A 14,605-nucleotide genomic window follows, 5' to 3' on the forward strand; every position below is an offset into this window, starting at 1 on the left:
CAGGGATACGACGAAGAGGGGGTGGGACCTATCGCCAGTAATCGGCCCCGTTTCTGCCACAGCCCTGAAGGGGTCATAACCCTTGTCTCAGAGCCTCCCTCCTGCCCTGCGTGGTAACTCCCCCCCATTACAGAGGAATGTCCATTCACGCGGGGCACCTCCATTATCCCTGAGCCAGAGTAAATGGGGCTGCTTTTAACAGCAAATTAGTGACTTGATAATGAGGTCACATGTGGTGTTGGCACACTGAGGCCATAAACTGATGCCTCTCCTGCCCTTACCTCACTCCCTGCAGCATTAGTGCAATCTCCTCCTCTAGCTGCAGTGCATGTCCTGGTGCATCTCAGCACATTTGCAACTACATCTGACTACTTCATATCATATGTTACACACAGTAAAGACAAAAACCTACATGACCTTTTTGGTTGTTTTTTTTTTCACACTGTAACGATTCCATCTGATGAAATACTGCTGGAACTCATGTCTGGGTGTCGAGAAACCTGCGCGCTTTGGGTAAATTGGATCAGCTTTATGGATGTGATGCATTATGGTTGTTGCATTCGTTTTGAATAACCACACATAAATATGACAATCACCGCAATGCATGCAAACCAATTTCAACATGGTGATAACACCAGGGGAAAGCAATTCGCCCGCACCATCACACTGACAACATTTCAGAGCGGCAGAAAGAAGAAAGTCTGTACCTTTAACTGCAGCTGTGCTGAAAAATTTCTCTGAACTGGCATCGGAGACCTAGAAAAGAGGAGAATGGAATGAGCAAAACCTCACAAACAGTAAAAAGACAATGAATATAATATCGTTTCCCACCAAAATATCCTAACCCACTGTGAGAGAGTAATTCTGCAGACAGTTCAGAGCAGTGGTTGCTGACTGAGAGGACATTGTTAGGTAACATTAAATAATTATTACTCCATTTAAGTCACCAAACTTGCATTTGAAGTTACTCACAATCCTAAATTCACCCCAGAAAGATTTATGGTGTGATTTAATATATATCTCTGACAATTCATAGCTCATCTTTTCTCAATTCTAACAGTTTTCAAGTTCTAATTGGAACCAATTTAAGCCAAGACATATCCAGTGTCTGCATCCCGCCATGCCCAAATGATGTCCAGAATTGTTTGGACAACCTGAGCATCATTATCAGAGCAAATATTGGATATGAGACTGAAACAAAACAAGTGGCTCTTCATATTCCGGCCACTTGATGGCACTGTTGCTCCGTGGCGAAACAGCCTCATCCGTTTTCCAAGCCTCCCCGGCAGAGCACCAACAGCATCACTGTTCGAATAAAACGTGCACTGAAGGGATTTAAACCCGAATTAGAAAGTAAAAGGCACATATGGGCGAAAATACAAAGTCGCGGATTCATTATGTTTCCGCCTCGACGTTCAGGTGAATGATGAATACATCACAAAGTAAGTACAAGCTGCGAGCGAAGGGAACAGGACAACACCCGCTCAGCCGCACATGGGAAGCAGACTGACTGACAGGTTTCTCTGAATAAAATCATTTTCTAATTACTGGCTTTGCGGATTCCCTCAGCTCGGATTTATTTCTTGCTAAATTCCCAACAACAAACTGATGTTAAGGCATTACACTTTGACAGCAGCGTTCCATTTTCTCGTGACATATTACCCTTAATGAGAGGAATATTCTAAATCTGCGTCCAATGACAGCTTAGTTGTATGCGACCCATGTAGTTCCGCCCGACGTATGTCTGTTAAGAAGGCAGCGGGAGAAGCAAAGTGTTGGAATAAGAGGATCTGAATAAAAACAGAGCAGAGCGAGGGGACAACTAAATGAATGTTGTTTTAGTGTTGGATATAAACCGTAGTAATGATCCAGTGATTCATTCACTTACGCACTGACAGAATGTAAACATTGAACGCAGCAGATTAAATGACAGCACAAGAGCTGGCAGGAAAACGGTTACTATTCTAAAAATGCCACTCAGACCATTTTGCACACAATCACACACAATGAAATCCAAGATTGGACGCAGCTCGGAGCCAGCGCGCATACCTTTGATGTGGCAAGGTTAGTGAGGAGGCAAGTCAGGATATTACTTTCTCGGTCTGGTAAATATGGCCTCGTTTCACATTCTGCTTTTCAAATAATATAATCCACACGAGAGGCGGTGAAGTCTACTCCGTTTAAATTGAGGACAGCCATGCGGAGAGAGGAGAAGCCTTTCCAAGAAAAAAAAAATCCAAAGCCGTTCACAAAGCTACTGCGCCTTTTGGACAAAGGGAACCATGTGTCTCGCCACGGAGAGCTTCTGCAACAGCACTGAGGCGACGAGAGAGAAAAAAATCCCTTGATCCCCCGTTCTTTCCTTGCTTGGGACACGATGTGATGTTTTTTTTTTTCACGTATATTCTCCTGTCGGAAATATCCGTGTGAGGTAACAAACAGGATCCGGGAGGGTTTGTGTGTCGGTGCGCAGAGAGGGGCTGCGTCCGACGGAGCAAACCAATCCAACAAAGCGCACTGCCAGTTTGCTCTGTAGAGACAGAGACGGAGGCAAATCACACAAGCAGCGAGCAAAAAATCACAAGATGCAAGCCCGCTGTCGCTGTGTGTTCAGCTGCAAAGCCTGTCTGCCGTGCTCTCTCTGATGGATCCCGGTCGCGGGCACACAAGAGCCTCTCCCCATCCGCTCCCAAGCACCAGACAAACTCCCATTCATCCAGCGACTGGCTGCCTGAGTGCTGCTGCTGCTGCCTTCACGGTCGGGTCCTCCCACTTCCTGATTTCCAGGCGGACTTGAATTCAACCTCAGTCGTGCTCCTTCAGGAGACAAACACACTCGTGTTTTCGGGCTTCCGAATGGCTTGGAGCTCGACTGCGGAGGCGCACATCTGCGCTTATACCCTTTGCGTAAATGGCGCGCAAAAAGGAGAGACGGCGGCGCACCACCGCTAGATATGGAGAGAGAGAGGAGAGAGAGAGAAAACACAAGAAGGAAGAGGAGAGAGGAGGGAGGGAGGGGAGAGCTGAGGCAGAAATATATTCTTTCTTTCACTGTGGACTGAGTGAGATGATGTCAGCCCCTAATGAATTCCCCAGTAGGGTGCTGCTGCCGTGAACGGAGGAAAAACAAAACGCTTCTTTAAGGGCAGCATGCACCTCCTGGCAGCCCACAGGCGCTGCCTTCCTGTTGGATCAACTACTACTCCACTGGCCCGAAGGGAGGTCAGCTGGTAATATAAAAAACACTTTGGGTCATTCAGCCTTCACTTTGAGCTTTGAGCCCTCTGTGGCCCACCCTGACAGACCCAAAACTTAACAAGCTTCCACCCCTGACACTGCAGACATAACTCATGACCACCACCTTTAGAATGATGTGATAACTTTACCAAACCCTGGAGGAATTGTTTTTCAGAGCTTGTCCATCCAGAGTAGCAACAAAACAGGCCTGCTGGCAGAGCTCAGCAGCTTGCACTAGGAGAGCAGTATGTTGCCAGTGTCGATGCCACAGAGAGTTTATTTAAAGGTGATCACACACATTTAAGGTGGGACACTATCCTGTTACATTCACACTGCAGGCCTGAAAGCAACAGAGAAGCAACACAGCTCATCCTTACTAGCATCGTTCACTTACACTAGGCAAATCCTGATCTAATGCTGGACATTCCTGGAAAATCCCCTTAGCGGTGCAAACCCTTGCATCCTATAGCTTATCTAATGAGCATTAACCCGCTGGCTGGGAGGTCAGTGGATGTACAATAGAGTCACATTGCAAAGTCTTTCCCTGCCAGTTGGGCTGAAGCAACCGCAGAGCAGAAAACAGACTTAGCTCATAACTAAGATGCTAATCCATCCCTCGGTAACAGACTGAGGGTCTGATGGTTGGCTTGGAACGGCCATACAAACATGAAGTCATGGGACATACAGTACAGCTGTCTGAGATTCAGAGTGGAAACAAATCCTCACACATCAGAGTCAACACAGCAGCACTTTTATCAACTTAGAATGGGCTTGGCATAGCTGTCACTGATACACAGATGACATACAGAACAAAAAAATGTGAAGTGCCATCAGGGGGTGGGAGGGACTGGCCCGTTAAAATCTGGCCACTTGGTTCAGCTACAGAGCATAAAGGCTGTGGTCACAAAGGGCCTGGGAGAAAGAGCAGCTTCCATGAGCATGTGTTCATCAAGTTAGAGGCTCCTTCTATGTGTCCTTTTATGCTTCACCAATGTATGCATTGAGCACCGAACAGCTTAAACTGATGAAGTAATTAACCTCTGGCTGATGTTGCTCATAGGCTGTGGGAAAACATCTTTGATAACTACAGTGAGGCTATTTAGCTGTACAGTGCCACGGACCACACAAAAGTATAACGGGAATTCAGTAAATCATGTCTAAATTTAGTTTTGAATGTACTAACTGTGGTTCCATGTAATTAGATCACAGGGATTCTTCTGTTTGAAGCGGTGATTGTGAGGAAACATCCAGAGCGTATCGTGGTTTGGCGTCAAACGCATGACATGGCTGGCTTCAAGATATGTATTTATATGACTGCCACCAACAGAAAATGGCTACCAGTGGTTTTCACGGGCCTGCGCAGGAGCAGGAGCAGGAGCAGCAGCGGCTATGAACAAGCCGCTGTTCTCCATTTTAAATGGTCATTATCAGATTTGAGAGCGACCGCAAGTCTGTGATTACAACCACACTGCCAAACAATCGGCGTCCGGATCTCTCACTGCACATTATTTTTAATTCAAATGAAACAATGACAGAGACAAGCGCACACATAAAAATGAGAACCCTGCACAGTTTCACATGGAAAAACATCGTCTCTGCAAGAGAATGAAGCACTGAGATCAAACACAATGTCTGGATGTATGAAATGTATCTCAGTAATTGCTGTCTGGGCACGTAAGTTCTGTCTATAGACCATCAGCTTCACACTGACATTTTTGTCATCTTTTATTCCTTTTTTTGGACGCTGATTCTCCGCTTCAAAGAAACCAGAGGCATGTTTGTCTTCCCCCCGCAACCATGGTTTAATTTTACAGGAACTCTCTTCCTAGATTACAATCACAGGGGACCGGCTCGTTTTTATGAGCCTTCCTGCCATTATGGCAAATCTACCCTCGTTTGAAATATTACTGATAAGTGTAACATGAGTGCCGGCAATGTAATATGTTAAAAGCTCTTATTACGTTTGTCTGTGGACTCGGAGCTCTGTCTATGCTTTACAGGCTAAAAAAACTCATGATTCAAAGCAGAATTGGGTGTAGAGGCCAGGAAATGGAAAGAGAATTTTCTTAATGACGCTGAACAGAGTCATCATCAGCGCTGAACAGCAGCCATCTCAGGTGGGTGTGCATTGCAGAAACAAAACAGATTCGCCTCATACTGATGTGTCTGTGAGAATTAAATACTGGAACTCCTGAACTAGGCAAAGGACCACAAGGTACAAAAAAAAAAAAAAAAGAGTCGACAGCCATGCTACTGGCTCTGCAAGGCTGTGCTTTGAGCTAAATACTAACATTTACACAATGACAATGCTAACATGCTGATGTTAAGCAGGTATAATATTTACTTTATTCAACATCTTAGTGTGTTAGCACACATCTGAGGCTGGCATGGCAATCCAACCAATAACAAACATAATCCATCCAGAAAATCAGATTTCATTGAAAGAAACATATGAACTAAGAGGAAAACATCACTGGACTTGACGCCTTAAAGACTTGGTAAAAACTTGCTTATATAACAGCTTCCTGGAAACACATATGTAATCAATGTTCCATGTGGGGATTTTAACATGTGGATACGCTGTAGACATTATGATTGACAGCAGGCAAACAATGGAAGATCACATTTCATTATGTTTCAGTGGCTGTTTGCAAACAATAATCTGACTGCTGGAATGAGCAACATAATGCCTGATAAAAACATGTACTGCAGGCAGTTTAAGTGAATAAAACCTGCTTTACATGGACGTTTTTAAATGAATCTGAGTCTTCACAGAGGAGGGGGTGGGATTAGTTCACACCCTCCTAGCTGCTAAAGATCAGAAATGTCCAAATGTTGCAGTGCATCCTAAGAACTGTGAAAGCTTTCTAATTGCACACATAAACCCACACACTTGGAATTGCCAATATCTCCTCTTCTCCCAGCCGTTCGAGGGCGGAGTGAGGATGTTTTCTAATTCTTTTATTATTATTATTTATTTATTTTATTTTTTACAGTCATTACATCTGACCTTATCTCCCAGAGCCTGCAACTGGGTTGCCAATGACAACTGGCTCTAATCTCTACCCCCTGCTGACAAGCAGCACTGACAGGCCCTTTCTTCCCAATTCCTCAGACACGTAGCCAGACATAAATTAATCTGTCACTCATTGCTAGTATTAATGTGGGGATGACACATGGCTGCGCAAGCAAACACACACACACACACACACACACACACACACACACACACAAAGACAAAGACAAAATGCACCCAGCATTAAAAACCGTTAAACAAACTGGGACACCATAGCATGCCGAAAGCAGAAAAAGCCTTTGCAGAAGCTGACAGTCTTCTCTGTTAAACTGCATCAATCAAACATCCTGACAGAGAATGAGAGATTTAAGGACCTGAGAATTTCCATCTGCATCACCACAGACATGCTTTTCAACATTAAACCTGAAAATAAGAGCACCACAAAACGAATCTCTGCTTTGCCCACTTATTTCAACCGGTGCTTATCACACAGGGCGTGATTGGCATTCCGGGAACATTTAGGAAGGCTGACGGACGCAGGGATGAAAGCATATATCTGATCCAATGATGATACCTCTAAAAGCAGATCCTTTGTGTTATAATAAAGCTTCCTGAGCCAAGAGATATGAAACTCACATCACATGTCAGCCGGGGAAGCAGCAGAAAAGTATTTCTTCCGGTTGTTAAAAGCCTGTAGAGACTGTGTTATCTGCTTATCTGTATCTGCTTATCTCCCCGTGGTCTCTGAAAGCAGGCCGGGGCCGTAGGAGTTCAAGATAAATGGCCTGATCAATGGCAGACATTATCTAGATCTGGTAGGCAATAATCAGATCCAGTTGGCATTGCGGGCGCAGAGAGAACTGGCCTGTCAGCGGGAACAAACCTACTTCACTGGCCATCAGTCTAATGTCGCTGCCGTGGGACTCACTTTGGAAAACAATGCAGGCAAGAAAATTGGTTTAACCTTCCCTGCCTCAAATGCTTTGGTTACATCCCTAATGGAAGCCCCTCCAACACACCCACAACCCCTCACCACCACTCTGCCCTGTCACAAGAGAAATGGAGAGCCTTTTTCCTAGATTACAGACATTGCCATGGAATGTGGGCTGTGGGCTGCGATGCCGTGGATAATTTCAGACCAGTCAATCACTCCCTCCCCTTCTAACAGAAAGGAGCATGTGTGCCAAACACACACACACACACACGCACACGCACGCATGCATGCCGCCGTGCATATTAGGCATGATTTACCTTTAACATTTTCATTTAATGTCAGCATAATTACTAATTCCCAAATCCAAGCACAAATTATTTTAAAGGCCAAATCAGTGTCCTTATTTATAGCTACTGTCACTCAATGTTTACATCGACATTTAACGGGCAGAGAAAATGAATTCTCTCGGCTTTTGAAACCAGGCATGTGACAGGGAAATCGGAATTTTAATGTGCTGTATTTTAAGAGATTATTTGTTCGCGATGTTTACTTTCATCTCTGCATCACGTCAACAACCTTGACTGCATTTCGGCAGCTCGGCTCTACTTTCTGCTCGGTGCAACGGCTGACTTGAAACAACAGTGCAAACAAGACTCAGCGCTGCTTGTCACACAAATTCATTGATAAGCTTATTCACTATAACCTCATCAAGCGCTGTAGTGTCATTTGATCTCAATGACAAATAAAAAGAAGGATTATAAGCCTCTTTTAATTTGACCCCAATTTTCTCTCTGTAGCTCTACAGTGGAGCCATATCCCACACAGACAAAACATTCTTAACAGATAACCCGCTGCATGACGGACCCCCAGCTTTAATTTTTCTCCCTAATCTGCATGCCTTTATATTTGTGGAGACCCAGCAGACATCGACAACCAAAGAACCATGGTGTTGGAACCCCCCAAGAGGCCTTGACTTAATACTAAGCAAGAGCAACTGCACTAGCAGGGATAATATTTTCCTTTTTTGTTTCTTTCTTCTCAGCGGCGTGATGGGAGCGAGGAGACAAGGGGAGGCAGGGAGATAAAGGAGGAGGAACTAGGGAGGAAGAGAACGGGAGAAGAAAACAAAACAGGAGGAGACGGGGAGAGACAGACGAGACGGAGAGGGGGAAAGAGCCAAACTGGGAGGTAGCAGGGAAGAAAAGGAAAGGAGAGAAACAGCCTGCTGTGCCTTTTAAAAAGGAATGACTACAGGACAGCACTGAGGAAATCACCACTAAGGCATTGTATTAAAACCTGTCTGACCCTCTGCAGACCCCCCGAGCGATTTGCCCGGCTGGAGGAGTATGGTCGGAGGGATTAGGCCTCTGAAACGCTCCGTCAAGACCATTCTGTCAGGCACCAACGGAGACAGCCCCAGTCATCCACCCGCACCCCCTGCGCTCCACTCGAACAAGCCTCTCCAAGGCTCTCTCTATGCTCAACAGCTCCGGAGAGGGGGCCTGATGATAGGCTCTCTAGGGGGACACAAGATGGGCCACGGACATCAAAAGCCAGCAGGGTGACAGACAGCAGGGAGGTCTCTGCCCGCCCTCCCCCAACATTCCCTTTTTTCTCTTTCTGCTGTCCTTCTCTCTCCCTGCGTCTCATCCCAGGCCCCCGCTGGCCATTGAGGGGTTTCTAATTGCATTTCGCAGGGCTGGAGCTAAATAAGGTCGTTGTTCTGTCTACAGTAGCCTCCCTGCTGGGGGGCTGAATGATGGGAGGGAGAGAAATGGGAAGTTAAGGCCCCTTTGAGACAAAAAAAAAAGCAAAAAAAAAAAGCAAGGAAAACAGGAGATGCCTGGCATGTCTCAAGAGAGGAAGATGATCTGCAGCCCATCTCCATGAAAATGTAGCTGGCAATGTTATTTCAGGCTCGTTGTCACTCAGTGGTAGACAGGTGATCCGTGCTGTGTCCCCTCAAGAGATCCACAAAAGAAGAATGCAACAACCTGAATTCTCCGTATCAGAAGGGCCTCATGGTTGGAAAAGGTTGTGTGTGTGCCAGGATGTGCGCTGCGGAGGATCTGAGCCTCTGTGGTTTGACAGTGTTTTAACATGTCAGAGTCCACTGAGACAGCGCTTGGATATCCTCTCTAACCTCGCCGCCCCTCTGCTGCACATCTCCCCCTCTGTGTAACACTAGAACATGGGAGACTGGTTGAACAAGAGGAAGACTGTGCGTGTCCGTGTGAGTGTGTGTGTTTGGAGACAGGAGCAATTTCATCTGTGAATGTGCTCCTTTCCCCTCGTGGTGCACGTACAGCGGAAAAGTGAACCGGTGGTTTGTGACCTACATGTGGAGCTGGTTGCGGGCCAGAGACCGGGGCCATGGCTGGGCTGCAGGGGGTCTGTCTGTTGACAAGAATGGGAGGCCTCTTCCGCTTTGAAGCCCTGTATATTTAAATATTTCATGACCTCCTCATCTCTAGCCCCCTTTTATCGGATTTGCGCTCTGGCTCGTGGCTGCTTTTCATTAATAGCACAGCGAGAGGAGTTAGTGTCGATCTAATGCCCCCATCAGCGAGGCAGATCTGAGGAAGCCTCTCCCATACCCGGGCCCTTTTGGCACTCAGCATATCTGGAAGACGATCTCGTTAAATGCTAGTAACAATTACACCAATTACAGATAAGCCTAAGTGTGTCAAAGCCACAACATGATGTTTACAATGATTAGCATGCGGCGTTATCAGCAGGGATGGTAATCAACGCTGGTGCCTGGTGCTTCAAAAGATCACAGGGCTCTTTATCTGTCACTATCAATAAAAGGCCACCGGCTGAAGACAGACCTGAGCGTCGCTGTCATGTTTGGCTCTAGATCGTGCTGCTGCTACCTAGCTTCAGTTAAAGGAAACCAGGTTTGACGGAAGACTTTACAAGACGTCACAGGAACAGTACAATGACATCAATTGAAAGAACATCACAGCTTGCCACACCCTTATTTCTGTTCATTAGTATGAAAGGCATCACAAAGAAGCACTATTAGGATCTCACTAAAGCACTCATGACTTCGCTCTTGCAGTAAACAATCCTGGCTATCAGATCAGCAAATGTGGATGATGTGCGTTTCCAGCAGTGAAGTGGAGCGCAGTGTGGGCCAGTAGATTTCCACGAGGGCGCGTGCTGGCATGGTGCAGGGCACCAGTCTGGAAATGTGTCTCTGAGGCTGGTGACCATGACATAAGGCCCTGCTTGTCTGCTTGTAATAGAGATGCCTTTGAGAGCAGCCTGCATCTGCCCGCGGGACACATTCCGCGCTTTCCTCCACAAACTCTGCGCCGCCATCAGGCTCTGGGTCCTAAATGTGCACATTGTGAGGCTGCCCTGCTGGCCGCCTGACAGCAGCACATTCACCATGGGGTTATTTGAGTGGACCCAGGCTCCCAGGGCACAGATAGAGCGTGTTCTCCCTGAAAGTGTTTGTGATACTTTGAGAACGGGTGTGTTGTTTGTGTGATTGTGTTAACCGGTCCACCTTTAAGTTTGTTTGTGTTATTAAGGCGACACTGGGAGAGGCACACAGTGGCAGTGTGTGTGTGACGGAAAAGTGACGTGTAGATGTGCAGTTTTCTTTCAAGATATGTGTGAATTTGATTTGTGTTTGCAGCCTGGTGTGGGGGGGGGGGGGGGGGGGGGGGGGGGGCACAGGGGACCATCAGTGTTGAGGGCCACCCAGGCCACAACCAGCGCTAAGCCCAATCATCAGTGCCCGTCTCAACTGGGCTTACCATGTTCTCTGTTTACCAACACCAAGCTTCAACAAGATGATCTGGGGCAGCTTGCTGTCCGTCTCACTCTCACTTCCTCTCTCTCTCTCACTGAGACACACACACACACACACACACACACACACTCCGGCTGTAAGAGGATTTGCACTGGCAACAGGGACAGGCTGCGTCGCTTATCCAGAGAGAAAGCTGTGGCACCACACACCGCTTGACCCTACCTCACATGCCTGACTGAACAGGTAAACATGAACCAACACACACACACACACACACACACACACACACACACACACACACACACACACACACACACACACACACATTCCCTTAAGAAATCTGTGGTTTGGCTCAGCCTCTGCTGGGTCCACTGACATGAGCTTTGCGTATAATAAAGTTTTTAATTCAGTTTGATGAAAAGCTGAATGAACAATACTGTGGTCCACAATGATCACACAGTTTTAGCCAAACAAGCTTTAGGCTCTGTGCCAGTGGGTTTAACACAGAATTTAAACTCAACAGTAAAACAACAAACTTTTATTCCCTCTGCATTTAGACTGTTCAGCATGTGACGTAATGCAGCATGTGATTTATGTGTGCACACTAACTTTGCAAAAAGCACTGCTGTCTCAAGCTACTGACTTCCTGTCTGGCCTGCTACATTCAATACTGTCTGGATGGTGTATGAAATCATGATCTGAAATGTCATCGTTTTTTTTTTTTTGTTTGTTTTTACGGTGTGTTTTCATTGTCTTTATTTTGCAGTCTCTTTGCAAGCTTCAACAATAAGGTTTTGAATGGAATTGTTAGCAGAAGCAGCACTGGTTGTGTTTTCCTCTGCTGTCGACGGATTAGTCTGCTCCGATGGCCACATTGTTGGGTGATAACAGAGGGCGGTTGGTTGGCTGGCCCTGAGGAAGTAATTCGGAGAGAGTTCACTGACTCTCTGACCAGGGATATTAGAGGAGTGTCTTTTAGTCATGCTCGATGGAGTCCAGGCTCTGACTCCACTAAAGCCTCTGGTCTGCAGGGGAATCTAACAGGGCCAGAGAGGCCTGTGAACACCTGTCATCCACAAACGCTCCGAGCACAATAACACCTGACACTGCCCATGAATTCACACGCAGAGGGGCGCACATACAGCACATATAAGACATACCAACCAGCATGTTTTCCTATGTAGAGCCATACACTCGTGATCTGCATGTATGTAGCACCGAAAATACAAACAACAGAAATGTGTGACGAGAGACATCCAATTAATCACACCATCGCACACACACAAACACACACGCACATCATCACTGCCTGCGGGAGGTGTCCTCCTGAGACCCCTAAGGTGACAGATGTGTCAAAACAACATATTGGTTTCGCTCCTCTTTGCTGTGGTGTTGCTTTGTTCCTGTACCCTAAAAAAAACACTGGATATGATTTGCTCTGCATATTGCTGATGCATTTTTCACGAGTTACTCTGAAAACACCATGTTCCTCGACATTAAAAAGCAATTTAGCACTCCCAGGATTAAAAGCGCATGTTAAATTGAAGGCTACACTTGGCGTGGGCATGAAAAATTGAGTGGCTCCTTATATTAACCAGGTTGAGCGCAGCACACAGCATTTAGATAGACGAAATGGAATCTTTTAGCATTACTAATTCATCTACAGGAAAGCTGTGGTTGAGACGTCGTGCACGGCTCCACCAGTTCACTGCTGAATACAATCATTTGCCGGCTCGCTATGTCTTATGAACAGTGTGAATACCAGGTGGATATCTATCAGCAGGGAGTGTTAAATGTAACCTACTTTCGTCAGTTCACTTTCCTTTCAGTTGAGCTCTGCTACTTCTGTTCCCTTTGACAAGCTGTGAACTGTCCTTCAACCCTTATTCTACAAATTCACACACGGTGCATACTTTTAAGCTCAGCTGACAAAAGAAGAAAACCACTCACATCCTGATATCGACATCCGCGATCTATTTCCAAACTGATTGAGCCACAGAAGGGTGAATCGTTGGTGAAACCTGGTTAAAATGAATAAGGGAGCTGTTGACCTGTGGGGAAAGGCAGACTAGACACGCATGGTTATTTTGGCCCTGATTCCAAACTGTCCTCTGTTTCCTCTCACTACACTGAGAAAGCGATGGTAGAGAGCAGATTAAAAGCAGGATGAACACTCGTTTAGTGGACCGTGGCCCCACTTAAACATAATGAGGGATGCTAATGATGCCCATAATTACCATTTCTAAAATGGTGATAATTACAGTTCTTTTATAGCTCTTTATCCACGGCCGATCTTGACAATGATTGTAGCAGTGATAAACAGTGATTGTCAGTGTTTGACCTTTGAGAGCACCAACATAACAAATAAACCACTCCAGGATGAGACAAGCATAGTACTTTGAATTACTTGGAGTAATTACTCTAAACGCTGAGAAAAGTTACATGGTGTTGTTGCTGTATCTATACCCACAATATATGATAAAATAGGAGTGAGACAACATTTATTTTAGACACACAGTGCTTAAACCTACATTAAATGATATTTTGGTTGCTTGGGGTAAAAGAAACAACCTGTAAACAAGCAAATTTGACATTCTGTTGACAAATACAGAGCGACAGAAACATTCATTTAAGAGTTGTGTTTCTGGCCTTATACACTGAAAGCACCACATGAAAACGGTGACAGCCTTTACCAAACCAGTAAAGGTCCGAGACAGAAAACCAAAACAATCAACTAAAAGATGCTAAAATGCTGGTAGAGCTGAGGTGAACTGCGGTATCAAGTGGTAATTCTCAATTGGTTTGTCACTACCAGCAGCCCCTCTCACACTGCATGTGGTCATTTGATCCATAGCTAATATAAAAGTATTGATTATAGTAAGCATTTCAACTAGGATTAAAGAGCACAGCCGGGTTTTAGGTCAATAATAGTCATCATTGTGGAAACAAAATGTCAGTCTACTGTATTATTTTTTCTAAATTACATTAGAATCTGTGCAGGAAGCGAATCGGCCCCAAGCCTCATATCCAGGTCCACTCTCCCTCCAGCCCAGTGCTGTAATGTTGGCCTGGCTCCCCTGTCACATGGCATAGATTACGCCTGTGTTACACCAAATGCCTGATAATGCAATCAAGCAGCTTTGAAGCTCGGTGATTCTCCAGTGCCTGCTGTAATGAGGGGGAAATGAAACCGTTCCCTCAGTGTCTGACTAACCCTCTGATGAGACCTTCATCAGAGAAAGAGAGACAGACAGACGGACAGAGAAAGAGCATTTAAAATGAACTCATCCATCTTCAGCCATGAGCCCAAACAGGCTGAGGGGGGCAGAACAGCACTTTTGGACTCGAGGATCCACCGATTGGTGTTTGTGCACAAGTGTTATCAAGCACAGCCAGAATACTATATCAATCCAGGTGGGATATCGCCTAAATTTGGGAATTCTTTGTCATTACTAGGATAGCAATTCTGCACTGACTGCGGCGATAAAGTGACTTCCTTGACAAATGCAGCTTAATTTTTCCATTTTCAGAAGATGCTGCAGAACCTGGCATTTCATACTTTACATTTTCTTTAATAGCAGTGGTTCAACTGTATGCACTGAATATGTACTAATATGCTACGAGCCGTTTGTCCATTTGCTATTCATGACTA

At 45.7% G+C, this 14,605-nt stretch overlaps 1 protein-coding gene across 6 annotated transcripts in view; it reads right to left on the minus strand.

The window, feature by feature from the left end:
- Positions 1-14,605, minus strand: part of auts2a (activator of transcription and developmental regulator AUTS2 a) — a 294,064-nt gene that overhangs the window by 33,109 nt on the left and 246,350 nt on the right. For all 6 annotated transcript variants that reach the window (XM_076751193.1, XM_076751192.1, XM_076751191.1 and 3 more), the window contains one exon: positions 708-756. In XM_076751193.1, the coding sequence (XP_076607308.1) occupies positions 708-756 (49 nt within the window). The remainder of the gene's footprint in view (positions 1-707; positions 757-14,605) is intronic.

Source organism: Chaetodon auriga, chromosome 15 (assembly GCF_051107435.1).
Source record: "Chaetodon auriga isolate fChaAug3 chromosome 15, fChaAug3.hap1, whole genome shotgun sequence".
NCBI classification, from domain to species: Eukaryota; Metazoa; Chordata; class Actinopteri; order Chaetodontiformes; family Chaetodontidae; genus Chaetodon; species Chaetodon auriga.